Raw genomic sequence first — 19537 nt, 5'->3', positions numbered from 1 at the left:
CCAATAATTTTGTTATTTAAAATCGCTGCGCGGATTAATTTTGTAATGTATTTTTATTGCAATGTCAAAAATTGTGTTCATTTATTGTCCGAACGAAGAAAAAATGGATTTCAGTTGCACATTTATATCATAGAAATCTTGTACGGATGCTACGTTTCTTCTTTTAATACACGCAAAGCTCTTTGTGGGCTAACATCACTATTTGATGTTACTTCAGAAGATACACGATGATCCTCAACTTCTAATAACAGGTTTGTTAGCGTGTTCTCATTTATATTTGGATGACCTAGCCGTATTCGATCTTTTACATCCCCGATTTCTATAAATTCGCTCGCAATTTTATTCACTTTTGACCTGTTAATGGCTTTGTGTGAATGTTTTGAGTTAAGTAAATTACAAATCGCTGTTCATTTCAAAATTAAATTCCATTTTTTATTCTTTCGCTCATCAACTTCCACCCAATCCATCCGTGCAATAATTATTATATATTTCTTCCGTAAAAAATCTTTAAAACAATTTTGTTCACATATGGAGATACACAATTTTTATAATTTTATCGCATTTTTCGTTGTAAACATGCCGTCACGACTAAACATGATGAAAGAAAACAATCTAGCACAACAGAAGCATCACTATTTTGACTTACTTGCTTGAATTTGACCATACAACTGTCAATGTTTGACAGTTGTATGGTCACCCAACTTAATAATTTTTATTAATATGGTTATTTTAATACACAAAAAATGTTCAAAAGTTTAGAGCACATTTTTCAAAAAAAAATCTAAATAATTAAGAAAAAAATTATAGTCGACAAAACAAATTAAAAATACAGTTTATTATTTTTTACATTCAAAAAAATGCATATTAAAATTAGAATTTTTTAATAAAAGTATGTATATGTAAATAAGATTTTTAATAAATAAATATATGAAATGAATTAATAATTAAATAAATTAAAATTATAAAATTCGTTTAAAACAGTAATTTTCCTATAGCTTTCGATCATAACTTTTCTGTACTAGAACTAAGGGGGGATCAAATTACCCTACCATAATCAAGCATCTACTTCACTACACTATAATACAGAATTTTCCGCTTTAATATTTAACATATCAATATATTAAATTTTAATTTCTTATCAACATCATCTTTTGTGATAATTGGTCTAATAGTAACTTTATTCATAGAAAAGCGTTTTTTTTACATATATAAACTGATATAAAAATCCCACAAAATATCTTTTGAACGCTTTAATATATCATTAACATCTTTAACATCTTATTGTACATTTACTCTTTTTTTCTATCAGCCACATATTTGAATACTTAACGAATGAATAATAAAAATGATATTAGACCTAGTGTCTATACCTAAGGCACCCCACATGTAACAAGAATTGAATCGGAATTATTATTTTTGTGACATAGTGCATATTTTTTACTTTTTCTATTTGTTAATTAATATAGCATTATACAGTCTTATGGAAAATCCGATTAAAAGGTTTATCAAAGTCTGTAAATATAGTATACACCCGGCCCTCAGTGGACATGACACATGTATCAAATCCTGTAAAATCTATTCTGTTCTGGAAAAACAAACCGAATATCTTTACTTTTATGTGCACATTTAATTTTGCAGTTAAAAGGTTTCTCCTGATATATTAGATAAAACAGCTAAGGTGACAATAAATAATGTAGTACTGGATAGTTTTCAATCGAGGCTTATTACCTGTAGATGGAGGTGAATGCTCGACCCTGTGAAATCCAAATGGGAGTAACTGGACAAAATGGATTCTTTGGAAACACGCCGCTTTTTGGGCGCCGCAAAAAAGCTCAAAGAGGAGAAATTCCGAGGAAACGTGGATTTCCTGGGCAACGCTGTAGCCTTGAGTTCCTCGAAGGTTTTGACGGCGATGTTGTTGGAGATCAAACTATTTACTTCCTGTTCCGTATCTTCGTCTTCAGTTTCCTTAATGGTTTCCATCTCCTGGAAAACAGACGTTTTAAGTGTTGGGTACAAGAACAAATCAAGGGAGCTGATAACTATAAGACATACAAAGCAAAATATTTTTTAAAAATGAAGAAAAAGAAATCAAGGAAATGAAGGAAGTGAGTTTAAAAAGAATTGAGTGATAGTGTCAAATTTGGTAAATACAGTAAACTAACTAATTAAATAAACTAAAAAGTCACCAAAACCAACCAAAAAATGAAGAAGAAGGAATCAAGAGAATGAAGGAATTGAATTTAAATAGAATTGAACGGTTGTGTGAAAGAAAGAACTATTTGGTTACTAAATTAAGCTGACTAAAAAGTAACCAAAACTAACTAAAAATAAAGAAAAAGAGATCAAGGAAATGAAGGAAGTGATGAATTTAAATATAAACTAACTGAACTAAAAACTAACCAAAAATAATTAAAAAAATGAAGGAAAAGAATCAAGGAAATGAACTAAGTGAATTTAAATGGAATTGGGTGGAAGAATTAAACTAAAACAACTAAAAGGTAACCAAAATTAAATGAAAAATTAATTAAAAGGAAGCAAGCAAATGAAAGAAGTGAATTTAAAAAGAATTGGTTGGTAGTGTGAAAGCAAAGACTATTTGCTCACTAAAAACTGACCAAAACTAACTAACTAACCGTTTATTAAACACTCGCTTCGCTCGTGCCAAATAAACTCGTGACTCAAATGCCGTTAACCACACTTGTTGCATATTACAACAATGTCGCTGTTAGCAAAATGTCTTTTTGTTTAAAAAACGAAACATGTACATTATTGCACTTTCCAATCCGCCAATACTATATGATTATTTTGGACTAATACGTTCTTATATCTGTCTTTAGTGGTGTTAGAGAAAACAATTATTTGCTTCTCTTTTTCGACCAAAACATAGCTTCTTAGCTTAGCTTATTACTACGATACGGGACTCAGTAGAAAGTTAAAATTGTAAAAAGAAAGGTAGTATAGCTTTTTTCCAAATAAGTTTATGGCCAAACATCCTAAAATTCTAATCAACAGTTTGCGGGTATGTTTTTTATTCTGTTAAACATTTTTCCATTAAACCTATTCCAAATGTGGATAAAATGTGCTGAAAAGTGTAAAATTCTTGGAAATTTACCTGATTGGTTTGCAAAGTTAATGAAGTGAATCTGTCATGTAAAATTTTGATCTAAGAATTTCAATACATCCTGCATCCGACTGGAATCCTGCAGACGTTTCGCCAAAATCTCACTTGGCATCTTCAATGCATTGAAGTGAGATTTTGGCGAAACGTCTGCAGGATTCCAGTCGGATGCAGGATTTGCAGGATTCCAGTCGGATGCAGGATTCCAGTCGGAGTTCAACGAGCGAACGGATGATATCCCGGAATATAGTGTCATTATATATATATATATATATATATATATATATATATATATATATATATATATATATATATATATATATATATATATATATATATATATATATATATATATATATATACAATTTAAATCTTAAAATTAACTGAAATTTGTAAAAGTTTCGGCTTATTGTTTAAATTTAAATTTGGGCTGGAAAGGGTTAAATGGTCCGCGCTTAGAATTTTCATGCATAATTAAATGGTTACCTCATTGGATGCAAAGAAGAAATGAATTCTCTGCAGCAGTAAAAAGGAAAATTAATTACCGTTACTTTGTTAACGCTTCGCGCCTCTATAAACATACCTGATGAAAGCCGCCCTCCTCTTCGTCTTTTGTGTCGGGCACGAAATGCCATTCGGCCGGTTGGAGTAGTGTAGAACCGACCAAGGAGTTCAGAGCGACCCCCCCTAATATCAAGATGGCACCCCGGAATCCATAACTGTCCAGCAGAAGTCTTACGGCTTGCGGCATTAACATCATACCGAAAGCAGTACCAGCTAAGGACAGACCTATAGCTTGACCTCTGCGTTTCACGAAATAGTTGTTGAGCGCCACGAAGGTAGCCGAGGCGGTCAGCCCAACTCCCAGACCTAAGTTGCGTAGAAATAAATGAGAAAAACTTAAGTTTGAAGACCACTTTAAAGTTTTCATTACTCTATATTAGTGAGTTCGAGTAATTACGTATTAATTATCACTACAAACGGAACTCTATAGTTTCGGTACTTCAAAGCCAGTTTCTAAAGTGTGTGGAACGGAATTGTTACTACGAAAATTACTTTGAATCGCTTACTTTAAAGTAATATTTAACGATCGTAATTACTTCAATCTCTTCTAAGTGTATATTTCTTTGTAATAATGATGATAGTAATTTTAATAGCGACTACAAGGTAAGTTTTACTCCCCTTTCCGATTAAAAATTACCACAAAGTTTGAAATACCACAAGAAAATACACAAAGGTAAGAAACGACAACAACAACAACGTCAGCTTATAATCACTTTCAGAAATTTTAGGATAAACTTCCAAATGGAACTTAATTAGAAACATGTTGAATTATCTTTCCATTTGAAAGTTTGAATTACCTCAAAGTAAAAAAACATATATATTTCTACCAGTTGAAGTAGTAAATTCCTGTAATACGCATTTCGAGGTAAATGTAACTTAACTAATCAACCATTAGGAACATATCACACAAATGCGACGGAAAAATTATGTTTTTATCTTAAAAACGAAAATAGATAGAACTACTATAAAAACACGCTTACTGCGTATTTTTTACAAAATGAGTGGACGAGATCGAATTAGACTACCCTTATCATTCTGCTTAACTAAATTTAAGGAAAAACTTATGCAACTCTCTTGCTGTTTTTTGATGATGCTTACGGTTTACAAATAAAAAATATAATCTAAAGCAATGCAAACTAAACTAAATTATTGTTCTAAAATAATTTATCTCGTCCACTAATTTTTTAAAAATAAAACTATACCCGGAAAGTGCGTTTTTATAATACTTTCAAAATATCCTGTATACGCATTTCATATAAACCGTTTTTTTGATATTATGTTCAAATTTGGTAGGACCACAATGCATAGAAACCCGTTTTCTCGTGTGAAAATTATTTTTCAACTTTCAGCAATGCTACGGCACTACTTTTTCCGAAAATAAATTTGTTACAAATCAAACTTGCTGAGGTTTCGCCAATCATTCTGTTGGCTTCTTCTGAGCTTAACTGAAACTGGCTCGCGTTGTACTCTGTACCTGAATATATATGACTGATTCCCATAGTGGTGAAAGGTGGAAAGACCAGAATCGTGTTTGGTTGCTTATAGATTTCTATGGATGGAAGGTGTCCAAAGGCTTGTAAAAATATATTCGCGATGAATGGTGATAATGGAGAACCCACAGCTGTAAATGACGTTTGTTGATGATACTTTTTTTATTTGGCCTGAGGATCAAGAATCCTTTAACATACGTTTGATCATTGAATTAGAAATCAATAATAATCTCTCGTTCTTAGATATTCTTATCAATAAAAAATCAGACTTAACAAGATACACTTCACCACAACCTTCTAAAGAGAATCAGTCCGAAACCAACACCACAATTGCTACTGTTATCCTTCCATACATTCAAAACATCACTGACCTCATATCAACAGTTCTTAAAAAACATAACGTTAAAACCAGATTGACAACTTGTGTTTGTGTCCCGCGCCCAACTCAAACAAAATATGAGCAGAGAGAGAATAGAATGCGAGCCAGTTTCAGTGAAGCTCCGAAGAATCACGTCAGAAGATTTTCAAATAGTATTGCAGTAGTCTGTGGACGTTTCTTTGAAAAATGATTAGCATCTTATTGCGAAGCACACACCATTCCGTCTTTGACCAATTTTGCCTGATTCCCGTTTTTATAAAACAAATGACAGATTTCCGTTTGAGACCCGTCCTGGGAACCTAGTTGTTAATAGCGAAAAGAGTTTTAAGAAAAATATGTGAAAGAAATATATAGGGTGTTTGACAAACTTAGTGTATTAATATTTTTTCTTTAGAACACACTGAGGCCTAAACGTTACAACCAAATCAGTATGAGGAAACGCTGTTCCAAAACAACAAAAACATAGTCAACAAAGAAATTCCAACGTAACGTACCTACGTTTATACCTATAAATACTATGAGTTGGCGAAACTGTTAAATTTAAAGAATAAGGATTAGTATGAGGAAATTCTCTTCCAAAACAATAAAAATATAGCCAATAACGAATTCCAATGTTAACCTATCAAAACTATAATTTGGTTAACCGTTAATAAAAATAAACTCAAACATTTCAACCAAATAAGGATTAGTGTGAGGAAAAGCTGTGCCAAAACAACAAAAAAATAGTCAACAATGAAATTCCAACGTAACCTATAAATACTATGAGTTGGTTAAACTGTTAAATTTAATTTTAAGACGTCTAAAGATAAATCGTATTTAAATACTTAAAAATATCATTTGCTTTTAATTAATACTTACGAAAATTGAAGACGTGTCTTAATGAAAACTGTTTAGTATATAGAGATTTTTTTTGATGGACTGTATGATCAACAGTGTAAATTTAAACCTACCATTTATAATACTGTAGGTTGCTAGAATGTGCGCCATACTGTTCGCGGGGCTTGTAAGTGTCAAACCCGCCGCTACCAGTATAGATCCGATTATCGAAACCTTCCTGTACGAGAACGTTCGAATCAGAGGTCCAACAAATAATCCGGAAAAATTAATAAGGGCGTCTAAGGTACTCATGATGACCGCGGCACCGGTTGTTTCGACCCCCAAGTCGTGCAGTAAGTCCCCAAACAAAAGGCCAAAGGATTGTTCTATTGATCTGGTACATAGCTAAAAATTTGTTAGGAGTTATCATGGCATATAACCGTACCACACTACGCCTACGTTAACGGCACTAACACCGATGACGACAATCCACCCCCATCCTCCGTCTGGTGGTACGAGCTTATTTCCTTCCACAAACATGGTGCGATTAAATCTGAAACATTCGAAATTGCCACCGATCCAGCATTTGAAACCGACAAAAAGTTTGTAGAATAATACAAAAATTTTATTTGAATTCGCTATCACAAAACTAAAAGTACAAATAAATTAAAGCAGAAAACAACGCTTAATCTATTAATTGAATAAAGTATTCTTTAAGTGAATATGTAGCTTTCTTGACGTTTATACATTTTACGTTAATACATTTTACAGAATTGTATTCTATTGTGTTTTTATTTATATTAAGTAGTAATAAGTAAGTTATTTATATTAAGTAGTAACACCATATCTGATTCTATTTTTAATTACAAATTCAATGTATCACGTGTTATATTTCTGCGTACGGATTCTGCAATACTTTGTGTAAAACGGAGCGGGCGGACATTGGATAATAGGGAAAGTCCTGTAGATATGCAGCATATATGTGAATAAAGCTTGCCAAAAGAACATCCGCATATCAACTGAGGACATAACATTGCTACCTTGCAGTTAGGTGATGAACGCCAAAATCAAAGGGAAGTAAAAATAATCTGATCCTCCAAGTTGGTGGTAGGAGCGTCAGGCGAGTTTCCTGACATTCATAAAAAATCTAGCATTACCAAAAAGCCCAACCGAAGTCTCGGAACTCAGGCCAGGTATAATCTAAGACACAAGCTACGGAAAGGGATCATGAATTGTAGAACTTGGAATACTCAAGCAATAAAGGGCAGATACAACGCAATTGCCCCGGATATATACATAGATGTTAGAGTGTTCGCAGAAACAAGCTAAAGGGAAATGCAGTTGAGTATCAGGGAAGCACGAAAGAGCGAAAAGAGGAATATCGATTATGATACATAAAAAACATAAAAACAATATAAAATGGATGAGGTGATGAGGTGAATATGACCATCATGCAGAAAAATATTACGGTACTGGGAATATACGCTTTGTCGGAACACTGGCCAATGTTTTGATATCTCTTCTCTCCGGCACTGAGATTCTCATTTTTACAATCCTTATCTTGGACAGGCAGTATATCTTAATGCCTTTATAATAAGATCCTTTCTCCATTATCTGCGATTCGGTAGGATGATAGTTTAGGTTGGGTATAATCACTTTATTTTATTTCGGTTAAATGTTAGACATTACTTGCAATTGCTTAAAGCTTGCTCTATCATTTATGTCTTCTAGGGATTATTTTGATAGCATAACCTACGGGGCTTAATTTTGTACATACAGAGTCACTGACATTCATTTATTTATGTGAATTCCTAGGAACTTTATATATATTTTGCCGATTTCGACGTCACTTAGAAAAATGCGCAGAGCATTTTCTATGAGGGTGGAGTAAAGTTTTTTGAACTGCCCTGTATAAATATCACTTAAAATTCGAAAATTTAAGGATAGCAGAAAAATAACCGTTTTTATGATCAAGCGAATGAGTGTTTGTGGAAAAACCAATACATAAATAAGTGTTTTAGACCTATTCTTAATATATGGCACCCGATTTTAAAACCTATTGTTTTATGAAAAACCACGGAAATGGCTACTGTACTCGAAATATTAAATAAAATCGGCAATTGAAGCAAAAGGGGTTTGGAATAAAAGATAATAGCAGATACTCCCTCTCAGTTTTTGCAGAAAAAAGATTTTTGCAAATACTTGTGTGATGTGTAATCATCCTGAAAAATGTTTCATCGCCAATCTTGATCTGCAAATTTTGATCGAATCCAGTAAATTAATTTCTACGAAAAAGAAACTATTAGTCAAGTTGGACCCCACACTAATTTTTGTTCATACCAATTTTGTTAAGTAAAAGTTTAAAATTTTATTAGAGTACACTTAGCTGATAACAATCATAAAAATCTTCATTGTAAGAATAAATCAATTTTATAGAAAAGCTGTAATGTATAGAGTGAGTGAACTATAGAGTAACGTTCATTATCTCATTGGTTTCCAAAGTTATGGGAAAATATATGCATATATGGAGTGGTGTAGACAACACAATGGGCTATAATAGATCAAGGGAAGCATGGAAAAAAATATTAGAAGCAACAATAAGCACAAGAATATTATACAAATGATTCCACCTAATGAGTGGAAAGAAAACTACTCGATGTTACTACAAATGGAATTTGTACTACATGTCTTAAATATATAAAAAAGGAAATAAGTCAACTAAGAATTATAGAAGAATTAGCGTCATCCCCTCAATCGCAAGACTTTTTACCACAATAATAAAAGATAGAACAACATATGGATGATTTAAGCGAAGAACAATCAGGATTCCGGAACAGTAGATGATGCCTGGACAATATATTTATGATAAGACAGGTCATAGAATAAAGTCAAAGACATTGAAATACATATGACATTAGAAAAAGCGTATGTGTGTATAAGTACCCAGGAAACAATTATGGGAAGCTATGAAAGGAATGAACGTTGGAGAATAATGGATGAATATAACGAAAAGATTATATAATGATACAAAACGGCAAATAAAAGTAGGCAAAGAATTTACAAATAGTCATAACAAAAGCACTGAAACAAGGATGGGGCCTATCATCCACACTTTTTAATATAATATATATTGGGGATGGGAATAGGATGCTTACAAAACAAACCACTTACCATTTTCGCGAATCTCAACCTATTTATATTCAATAGAACACGTTATTCTGATTAATACCGATAATAATAATAATAATAATAATAATTTGACTTTACCTTAATAACATTTTGATTGGTTGAAATTTTTTTGTTTTTAAAGATTTCCAGGTAATTAAAAAAAATAAAATGTAAAGTGAGCAGCCAAATTTATTCCTAAATGACATGTAAAACAAATAACACTTTTCGCAGATTTGGTCCTATTGGACATCTTGTTAAATGAAACACCTTATATATTTTAATTTTAATAATCGATAATAAATATAGCACGTTATTTTGATTAGAATTGTATAAAATACTTTATATATATATATATATATATATATATATATATATATATATATATATATATATATATATATATATATATATATATATATATATATATATATATATATATATATATATATACATATATATATATATATATATATATATATATATATATATATATATATATATATGATGACACTATATTCCGGGATATCATCCGTTCGCTCGTTGAACTCCGACTGGAATCCTGCATCCGACTGGAATCCTGCAAATCTTGCATCCGACTGGAATCCTGCGACTGGAACACTGTTCGAAGTGTTTTCGGAGCGCGAGCATTGAAGATGCCAAGTGAGATTTTGGCGAAACGTCTGCAGGATTCCAGTCGGATGCAAGATTTGCAGGATTCCAGTCGGATGCAGGATTCCAGTCGGAGTTCAACGAGCGAACGGATGATATCCCGGAATATAGTGTCATCACATTTTTCCATCCGTGAATCAATACGTGAGAATATATATATATATATATATATATATATATATATATATATATATATATATATATATATATATATATATATATATATATATATATATATATATATATATATATATATATATATATATATATATATATATATATATATATATATATATATATATATATATATATATATATATATATATATATATATATATATATATATATATATATATATATAAATTGTCCAGTGATTGTATTTTTATGAAAATGAGTCAAACATTCTTTCTTGTGCCCATTCACATAATGTTGATCTAATCCGATAATAATTATCATCGAGTTCTTGATGAAGTTGTAGATGATAAGGATGCATCTTATTTTTTACATGTGGGTTTTCTGCGACACTAAATAATACTTGACATTCATTTCCCCCTTTCACTATAGTCTCCCATCTTTCGTTCTTTTCACTTCCAATTCGAGTAAAAGGATTCATCAGATTGATAGAAGGCTGCGTTCTTCTATCGGGATCCTCTTGCTTGTGAATTCTCATAGCTAATAATGCATTCCTCTCGATGAAAATCGACCATTTCTTCCAAAAATTATTGGTTGAGATACAAGTTAAACCGCTAACAACAAATTAATTGAGCAAACTAATACAATTTTTATGAAATACAATTATTTATGAAACACTTTACCACACTGTATCACAAATGTTAAGACATTTATTATATATGATCATATGATGTTTTCTTTTTAAAATACACCTTAATCATTGAAATTGAGATAAAAAATACGAAATAGAAGTTTACGAAAAATGTGTTGAAAAAATCAAATAAAAATTACAGCAGTACTTAGAATACTAAAGAATATAACGCATTTTTATTTGTTCTAAATGTGATAATAACTCTTGCCTGTTATATTTCATTCGTAGGTTGTTGTAATAAAATAAGGATGACTCTTTCGTGCTATTTTTGCTAATATGTCCTAGGGGAATAAAATGTAAAATTTGTTATACACCTGTAATCGTAACAATAATAATAATAATTTATTGCCAAACAGTTCACGCCAAGTACAGGACAATATGTAATACAATAATCACAAGAGAGATTTGGAGATTTTGAAACGAGAGGGAGAAAAAAAAAGAGAAATAGAAAAATACTCATAAATTTGGCAGTTTGATGAATTTTAAGCAAGAATTCTGTAATGTTTCTTATATATCGATATTAATCTAGGCAAGGAATCCTTAAAAACATCACTGTACTGACTAAGCGAATCAATAGGCTGAGATCTCAGAAAGTGTTATTCTTTTGTTTTAGGAAAAAACTTGGCTGCTAACTTTACTTACTTACCCCTAGAGACTAAACCTACCACCGGAAAATATCAAGCAGAACGAGTCTTACGCTATTAAAAATAGATTCAGCATTTTTATTGCAAGCGATACCGTTACATCGTGATTTACTAATTATTGTCGATAATCGATAACATTTTCACCGTTATCAGTTACTGCGAATGCCAGCCAAGTAATCGGCTTATCTGCTGAGCGCGTGACCCATTACAAAACGTGTGTAATAAGTACATTATTAAACAGTGGATAGTTAAAAAAAATCGTGCGTTTCGCCGGTCAGGGTTTCGATAATGTTAAAAGCGAATATATGATTTGCGGTAAGGCAGATCCAGAGAAACACCGAATAAACGATAAGAATTAGAATAAATAACTATTAAGCCTAGATTGATTTTCAATGCAGACTCGATCGCCGAAAACTTGACGGAAGGGCGTTCAGGCAAATTCGGGTTCAAGGTTGTTTCGGAGGTCTAACATTTCGCAATGTTTCGTGCTTTCGGAAACCAGGTTGAATGTACTGGCGTAAAGTACAAAGCAGCGTGATGCATATAACGTAGAAATACATACACATCTCACGAAGTGAGGCACCCGACAATTGCTAAACTATTCTGCGTTGGATGTACCCGTTGTTCTTCACCGACTGAATCGAGCTCATGGAAATTGGAGGCTCTTGGGTCCATTGTTGCCGCGTCTAAGATCACTACCACGGAAAACGGAGCATTTTATACAAAAAAAAGTAATTTATTGTGTGGTGATATAAATAACATTTATATATTTATTTAATTGTTCTTTGCGACAGAAACAGGTTAAACCCAGAACAATGTCCGTTCAAGAATCCAAATATAAATACATAATATTATGCAAAGGTTAGGTAATAACTATAACAATACAAAAGAAAAATATGAAAGAGAAGAAAAAAATTAATTAATGAGTCAATCTTATCATAGAGAAGGCAAAAGAAAAGAAAGAAAAAAGAAAAAGTTCTGACCTATTTTTCTATTATGTGGTAAACTGTAAATAAGTAAAAACAAGAGAAGATTACAAATCAGATAGCAATTATCGATCCATAGTCTACCGGTCAGTGTCTTCTTTAAGGAATCATGTGAGAACGTAAGTAAATCCAGTTCTGAACAGTGAAAGTTTGCAGCATCCGGCATAAGTAGCAAGGGATAATTTTGAGAGTTATTGGTGTTTCTAAAGGGAATAATAATTAAAAGCATGGGTTTAAATTGTCAAGGTGCTACATTAAATGTGATTCTTGCCAATATCTCATAGTTTACACGGCCATTTGAAATTTTATTCAAGGAAGAATATCAGTGAGTACTTTTCGATCCTCCAATATTAGGAGATTATAATGCATTCTATAATAATTAAACCCGTTCTTCAGAAATCATATAATTTTTTACCAATACCACAGACCTATTTGAATAATTATAAATTATACAAAAAACATCGTAATAAAAGTTTTTTACTTATAGATACACACATTGATACTTACATAGCAAATTGCAAAACATATAATCTAAAACATAATAATCCTGCAGTGACAAAACGTTTGCGATTATAAAAAAAAATATAATACAATGATCAATACCGTTGATACATTTAGATAATAGCAACGTGCACCACATACAATTCGTAAATTAACAATCTATTTCTTGCAGTTATAAAAACAATTGATAACCAAATGTTTTTAAAATGTTCCAAGGCGCCTTTTATCTCTAAATATATGTATAAAAATGGAAAAACTTCGCTCAACATCTACAGAAGTTGTTGGACGGTATTTTAGTTTTGGAATTAAGGAATTAACTGTGTTTCTAATTTACACAAATCTCTCCAAATTTTCGCCTTTTAAGTTGGTGTTTTACTAAGTTGACATTCTAATCCACAATAAGCTTGTTATCTGCATGAATCTGTAAAATCCAAAAAAGCAAAACTAATTTAAAACAATCTTTCCTACTCGTACCAAATAAAATATAGATTAGAAAACACTTACATTAAAATAGTTAAAATTAACAACCAATAATGTGGTTGAATATGTAATTTATAAAAGCCTAAATTTCTTATTATACCAAAAAACATATCTTCATCATATTGGTACCATCTCAAGTGAACTCCATATAGCTCTTTATCTCGCCTTTTATTCACGACATGTAGAAGTTAGTTTTCAGCATTTTAACAAACACTGGACAAACAGTCACAGAGACTTTTCAAAACAAGGGACATAAAAAGTTTCAAGTAGAAGATATCAAAGAATGTCGGTACGATTTGCAAAGGCATAGTCGGTCATAAAGCCAAGAGAGACGGTGCCTCATCATTTTAACTGCTTCCACTCGTATACTAAGAATGGCAAAACCTGCCAGTGTTCTATCTTTGTCTATTACTTTAGTACGTAGTACGTAGTTTCCATTACAAAACAGAATCGTATTTTTGAAAAGCTGCTACAGAAACTAGAAAATCCGTCTTTAATTACTATGGAAAGCGTACCCAATGCATTGAGAAGAAAATAAGAAATTATCAATTGGCTGCGTAGTAAGCGGATTAATTACTCAGAAAATGTGAGTTGTTAAAAATTGTCAAAAATTACAAAACAAACTTGCCATATGCTACAGATGAAATATTTGCTGGAATGGCTCATCATGTTATGAGATTGCCTCCTTGATATTATACATTAATGTCACAGAATTGGTGTGGGCTCAGTGCAAAATATTTTTTAATAAAAATATTGTAAGCGAGGTAAGGTACTATAATAGTGAAGTAGTATCTATTTGGAAGGCTGCTCTACAGACAGTTACCAAAGAAAATACTGTGAGAAAGAGAATACACTTGCCATATCGGTACCACCACTTGCGTAGATGAAGGATCATTTTCATTTTTAAATACAAACTAAATATGGTTGGCAAATTATATTTTATACAGTATGATCTATTTCGGACTATAGTTTTTTTAATAAATTATCATATTTTTTCATGTAGATTCACCCACTTAGATATTCGGATATCACTAAGAAATACCCTGATCTATTATTATTAGTATTAGTTAAATTAATAAATGCCAAGTACAACTGATTCTGTCTCTAATAATCATGATCGTTGTCTTGCATTGATCAGATAGACATTTAGGAGGGAACAACATCTATTGATGGATAAGTGGAAGCAAGATGAACAATCCATTCTATTCTGTCTGGCATTTTATTGCTGACTATATCACCACAAATCATACTGACTATACTATCGGATTCAGTTTGCAATATTACTTCATCAATGTAACAAAGAACATTTTGGTTTATGTGGGTTTATCCTGGGGAATTCTATGAATCTATTCATATGTAAGAAAACGGTGAAGTACCTACGTCGGCCCCATTGTAATGCAATAAACTAATAAACAGCCCTGTCAAAAACGGCCGTACACGGTCTTTATTTGGCCAGAAAATGAAAAAAATTCTCTACTATTGGACAAAATGAATAAAAACGCAGACAAAAAATGCACTTTTCTTCACTCCATATTTATAACAATGAAACGCTTATTTCAAAGGAAAAATTGGGCTTCCATAAAAATGTAAAAAAAAACTAGCGCTTTTTCAGATTTTTTAAGGAAAGCTTCCTGAAATATATCTGATGAAACCGTACAGTTTGGCTTCAGGTTGTATAAATCTACGGGGTTAAATCTTTTAATTCACATAGATTACCTTTTGTCTCCATTTGGTGCAACTGTTTGCTGAAAACTTCAAAATGAGCAGTATAATTAGATCTCTTATTGATTGTGGCAAACTGCAATATGATCTCAATAGTCTTCTTGACTGATGTAATAGAAACCCTTCTCAACGTAAACCCGTTATCTTTTCGCTCTCTATTAAATTTATTTCCAAATTGTTCCACAATTCCTTGACCAAGTTTCCCTTATCAAGGATCTTAGAGATGCTTGGGTCTATTAGCAGGAGTACCCAAGACTTCAATAATATTTCAGGATTAAGAACCTTATATTGCGCCCCAGTATGCAACCATCTGGACTATGTCTCTTACGTGTGGTCTTATTTTTATGGCACATTGGGATTCTCTTCAAAGGGTTGAACACAAGTTATGAAAATTATAATTTTGCGGAACTACTGGCTAAGCTGAATATGGTTTCCATTTCAGTGCACTATAAATCGAAAGGTCATATAACCTTCTATAAACTTCTACACGTGAAAGTTTTCATCTCCAGAAATTCTTCATAAAATATTCTACCTAGAACTACCAGAGTAACTGACAGTTTCCACCTGCCGACCGTCATAATAAACTATGGGTTTAATACTTTAATTTCCAGATTTGCTTAGCTCCTTCCTACTGCAGAAGACATAGACGAAAACTTGAAGAAGCCAGTCTGGCTAGTCATACACTCGCAGCGGCACCAGAATTTCTTAGTCCGCCAGGGGTCACATTTTGCTTACTGATAATCTCCAAATGTTCGTAAGAGGATATGACATAAACCACAAGAACCTTTTGCCTTTACTTTTAGTCCTAGGGTACCATACCATTTATCGTGTAAACCAAAACTTTCTTTGGAGTCACATCATCCCAAGAGGCTCTTTAACTGCTGTCAGGTACCTGAATGATGCTTTCGTTGTTCCTTGTGTTGATTTTATTGAAGACAATTTTATTCTGGTGCATGATAAATGCCAACAATCATTCCTGCCTTGCAGTGCCTTAAGTCCAGATGCGAATCCAGTTGAACATGTGAAGTCGTGCTCCATTCATTTTAAATGAGCTTCAACAATCCCTATTAGAGGAATGGGAACTTATCGTTCAAGAACACATCTGCTATGTAATTTTAGACAAGTCAAGGAGGATGCAATAAATGGCTCTGGCACACGTTATTAAAAAAGCTGGGATTTACTTTTTTTATAAATACGCTTCAATTTTCATAAATAAAGAAGTTAGTATTGTTGTAAAGGTATAGTTTTCTTTGTAGAAATGAAAGTTTAGAATACCTTCGTCATATGTTTAGAGGAACGTCTGGAAAATATAGAACTGACTAGCTTTTTGTTTGCTGTTCAGTGAAAAAAACATATGCGTGTTAAAACTGGAAATATTGCTGATACGTCAGAATGTCTCAGGTTTTGCAAATGCGACAACATTGCAAGCGGCAAACACTGATGATGATCGATACTCGGCGGAGGATCATATGACACTCACGCGCACACCACGTGGTAGGCTCAGCTGATGGGGTTATCGACGACACTAGCGGAACGAAAGGTTTTTAATAGCGTATTTTCAGTGTCATCGATCTCAAATTATATATCGAATATCGTTTCAAATTACTCGGACTTGTGTGTTACTAATCGAGACGGTTAAATTTATTACTATTTGCATATTTTTATAAACCTAGAAACACATATTCTCAAGTTGTGTTTTGCGTAAAAACGAACGATAAAAATCAGAACGACATTTTAATTTTTACTTTCTGTAGAAAAAGTACCGCTTGCAAAAAAGAGCGTTAATAATTTTTTTTGTCTTAAATTATAATGTTATATATTGTGTGAATTGAATGAAAAGAAGTCCTTTTACGAATAATGAAAACATATAGACCACCCTCTAAATTCAAAAAGTTTGATAAATTTAAAAAGTATTTGACCTGCAAATTTTTAGACATTTTATGGTTGGTAAATATATTAATTTAGTGCATTTTTCAGCACAAAAATAAAAATTTTAAGTTAAATTTAATTGTTTTAATTTCAATTAAGATTAACACACCATTAATGATTGGGGGAAATAATGTTAAGAAAAACAATTTTATTCAAATTTAAGTCCTAGGTATGCAGAGAGTGTTTTGGTTAGTTTGTGTTTTAGGAAAACCCCTTTTATACTCAACGTTTGCCATATTCTGTGGGAATTTCCGCAAAACTATTGGTTGTTTATTCACGAGTTCATCTCAGTCATCAAGTGAAATAGTGAATAATGAACTTAATGTCAGTCGAATAAGTTTTCCAGATTAAAAGAGAAATGTTATAATACCAGAAAATACACAGCAACATTAGTACAAATTATGTAAATGCGCTAATAAAACAATTTCCTGTTTAGCGATGAAGGTTCAAGAGAAGGTTGGCATTCATTAAAAACATTTTTTTGAGGAATGCAGCTGCTCGATTTTTATAGTGCCACAACCGCTCGCTCAGCAAGGGTTACTTTTCCATTTTTCCCAAAGAAACGTCAGAAAATCTTCGAAGAGACTGCGTGGAAAATGAAAATATCGTTTTCGTATTCTACATCCACTTAAAAATGTTTTATTCCGTAACGAAACCTTACTCTAGGTGTATACTGGTAATATGAGAAGCCTAATTTGTACAAGATTACATTTGAGTATATAACTAAAAAATATAATATTCCAATTAAGAAACATATAATAATGTATCAACAAAATTCAACTTTTTGAAAAATTAGATATTTTCAAAATCGAATAATACTTCATCTAAACTAATAGTTAATTATTAATAAAACCTAATAACAATTGCGTGTTTATCCAACCGCAGAGCAATGAATGCATTTATTTCTTCAAATCACGAGGCAATGTATTGGAAGTTCAAGGATAGTAAATTTATATTACATCTGACAAAGTCAAATTTATTTCCGAAGTTTCTAGATAAACAGGGTTTTACAAACCCGGACAAGATCAGTGAGATTAGAGCCGTTTTGCTGAAAAAATGCTGTTGTTCCAGAATATTCCAAAACAATTGATATTTTATTGCGTATTAAGGCAACAAACAGTTCATTTTTTAAAACTATTGCACTGAATTGCAAAATAATGCATTCATTCATTTCATTCATTCAGAGCAAGCTAAAATAAAGATGTATAAGTTTATTATCTAATAATAATGCTACTTAAACTAGAGAATTATACTTATTTTGTAGCAATATATTGATATAATTCATAAGAAATAAAAATTTTATCGTAAGCATATCAGGAAACAAAATAATAAACATAAAATTTCATACTACCAAAACTCTACAAGATAATATTTTTGAAAAAAATATAATTTAAATTGAACCATTATAGAAACCAAACCAAAACGAATCTGCATTACGGGAAATAGGTCCATGTTTAAGATGCCCTGATGATAGCTCTGGGGTAATAAAACTCTGAATTCATGTTTTTTTTTAATTTCTATTGATAAGTTACAATTAACAAGTAATTACAAAATCAAAATATGTTTCACAATAAAGAAGATATGGCAAATGCTTAAAATATATCAATTTTCGCTTGTAGGTCATGATGACAGGTGCTATCCAAAATCTGATTACAGAATTTTTCCAATCTCAAAATAGTAGCAGAGCAATGTGCAAGCGGCATCTTTTTCCTCTCTCCTCTGAAGTTTCTCTACCAGATAGCCACAGTAGAATAAAACACCACGGCAAACTTAATTAATGAGAATCTCAAAGGCATTACATGAAGCGGCTTATAAATTAGAAGAGCAGAGAGTGAGATTTCTGGTGAAATGAGGATACTAAAAGCTGCCAGAAGAAAAACAGAAACTATAGTAATTGTGGCTGGGTACTACAACTATTAATATCGAAAACTGGCTGCTAGATGAAACTGAGAAGTGAAAAAAGCAGTTAAGAAGGCTCAAAGTGAAACTTGGGAAGAAATAGTAGATTGAAAATGACATACGGGGGACCAAAGAAAAAAATAACTCAGTAAACAATAAATTGCATAAGACAAGAAGGCAAAAATAGACTCAAATTTTACTGGATAACATTGAAAGAGTGGGGAAATTAATATCATGATGTGCTGACAGGGCGAAGAGAAAAATAATGTTGCCGAAGTAATTATTAGAGAAGAAATAACGAGAGATGGAATAAAGCAGGCATTAAGAAAAAAAAAAATAATGAAAA

At 31.9% G+C, this 19537-nt stretch overlaps 1 protein-coding gene and 1 long non-coding RNA gene across 8 annotated transcripts in view; one reads left to right on the top strand and one right to left on the bottom strand.

The window, feature by feature from the left end:
* LOC132705701 (monocarboxylate transporter 9) overlaps positions 1 to 19537 on the bottom strand; it is a 42805-nt gene that overhangs the window by 20095 nt on the left and 3173 nt on the right. For 3 of the 7 annotated variants that reach the window (XR_009619494.1, XM_060676499.1, XM_060676495.1), the window contains exons 2-7: positions 12237 to 12369; positions 6830 to 6923; positions 6505 to 6775; positions 3705 to 3991; positions 3608 to 3637; positions 1729 to 1986 (exon numbers count right to left, since the gene is read on the bottom strand). Coding sequence is in view for 6 of the 7 variants with exons in the window: in XM_060676499.1 (XP_060532482.1) it covers positions 1729 to 1986; positions 3608 to 3637; positions 3705 to 3991; positions 6505 to 6775; positions 6830 to 6910 (927 nt within the window). In the remaining variant the exon portion in view is untranslated. The other 4 variants (XM_060676497.1, XM_060676500.1, XM_060676496.1 and 1 more) reach the window with 3 other exon arrangements.
* LOC132705704 (uncharacterized) lies at positions 12262 to 16955 on the top strand. The gene is made up of 3 exons (XR_009619495.1): positions 12262 to 12405; positions 12469 to 12779; positions 15975 to 16955. It is a non-coding gene; the product is annotated as an uncharacterized LOC132705704 (long non-coding RNA).

The sequence above is a fragment of the Cylas formicarius genome, unplaced genomic scaffold (assembly GCF_029955315.1).
Source record: "Cylas formicarius isolate icCylForm1 unplaced genomic scaffold, icCylForm1.1 PGA_scaffold_7__23_contigs__length_41026272, whole genome shotgun sequence".
Classification (NCBI taxonomy): Eukaryota; Metazoa; Arthropoda; class Insecta; order Coleoptera; family Brentidae; genus Cylas; species Cylas formicarius.
The sequence above is the reverse complement of the archived record's forward strand: the minus strand, read 5'-3'. Positions and strand labels throughout refer to the sequence as shown.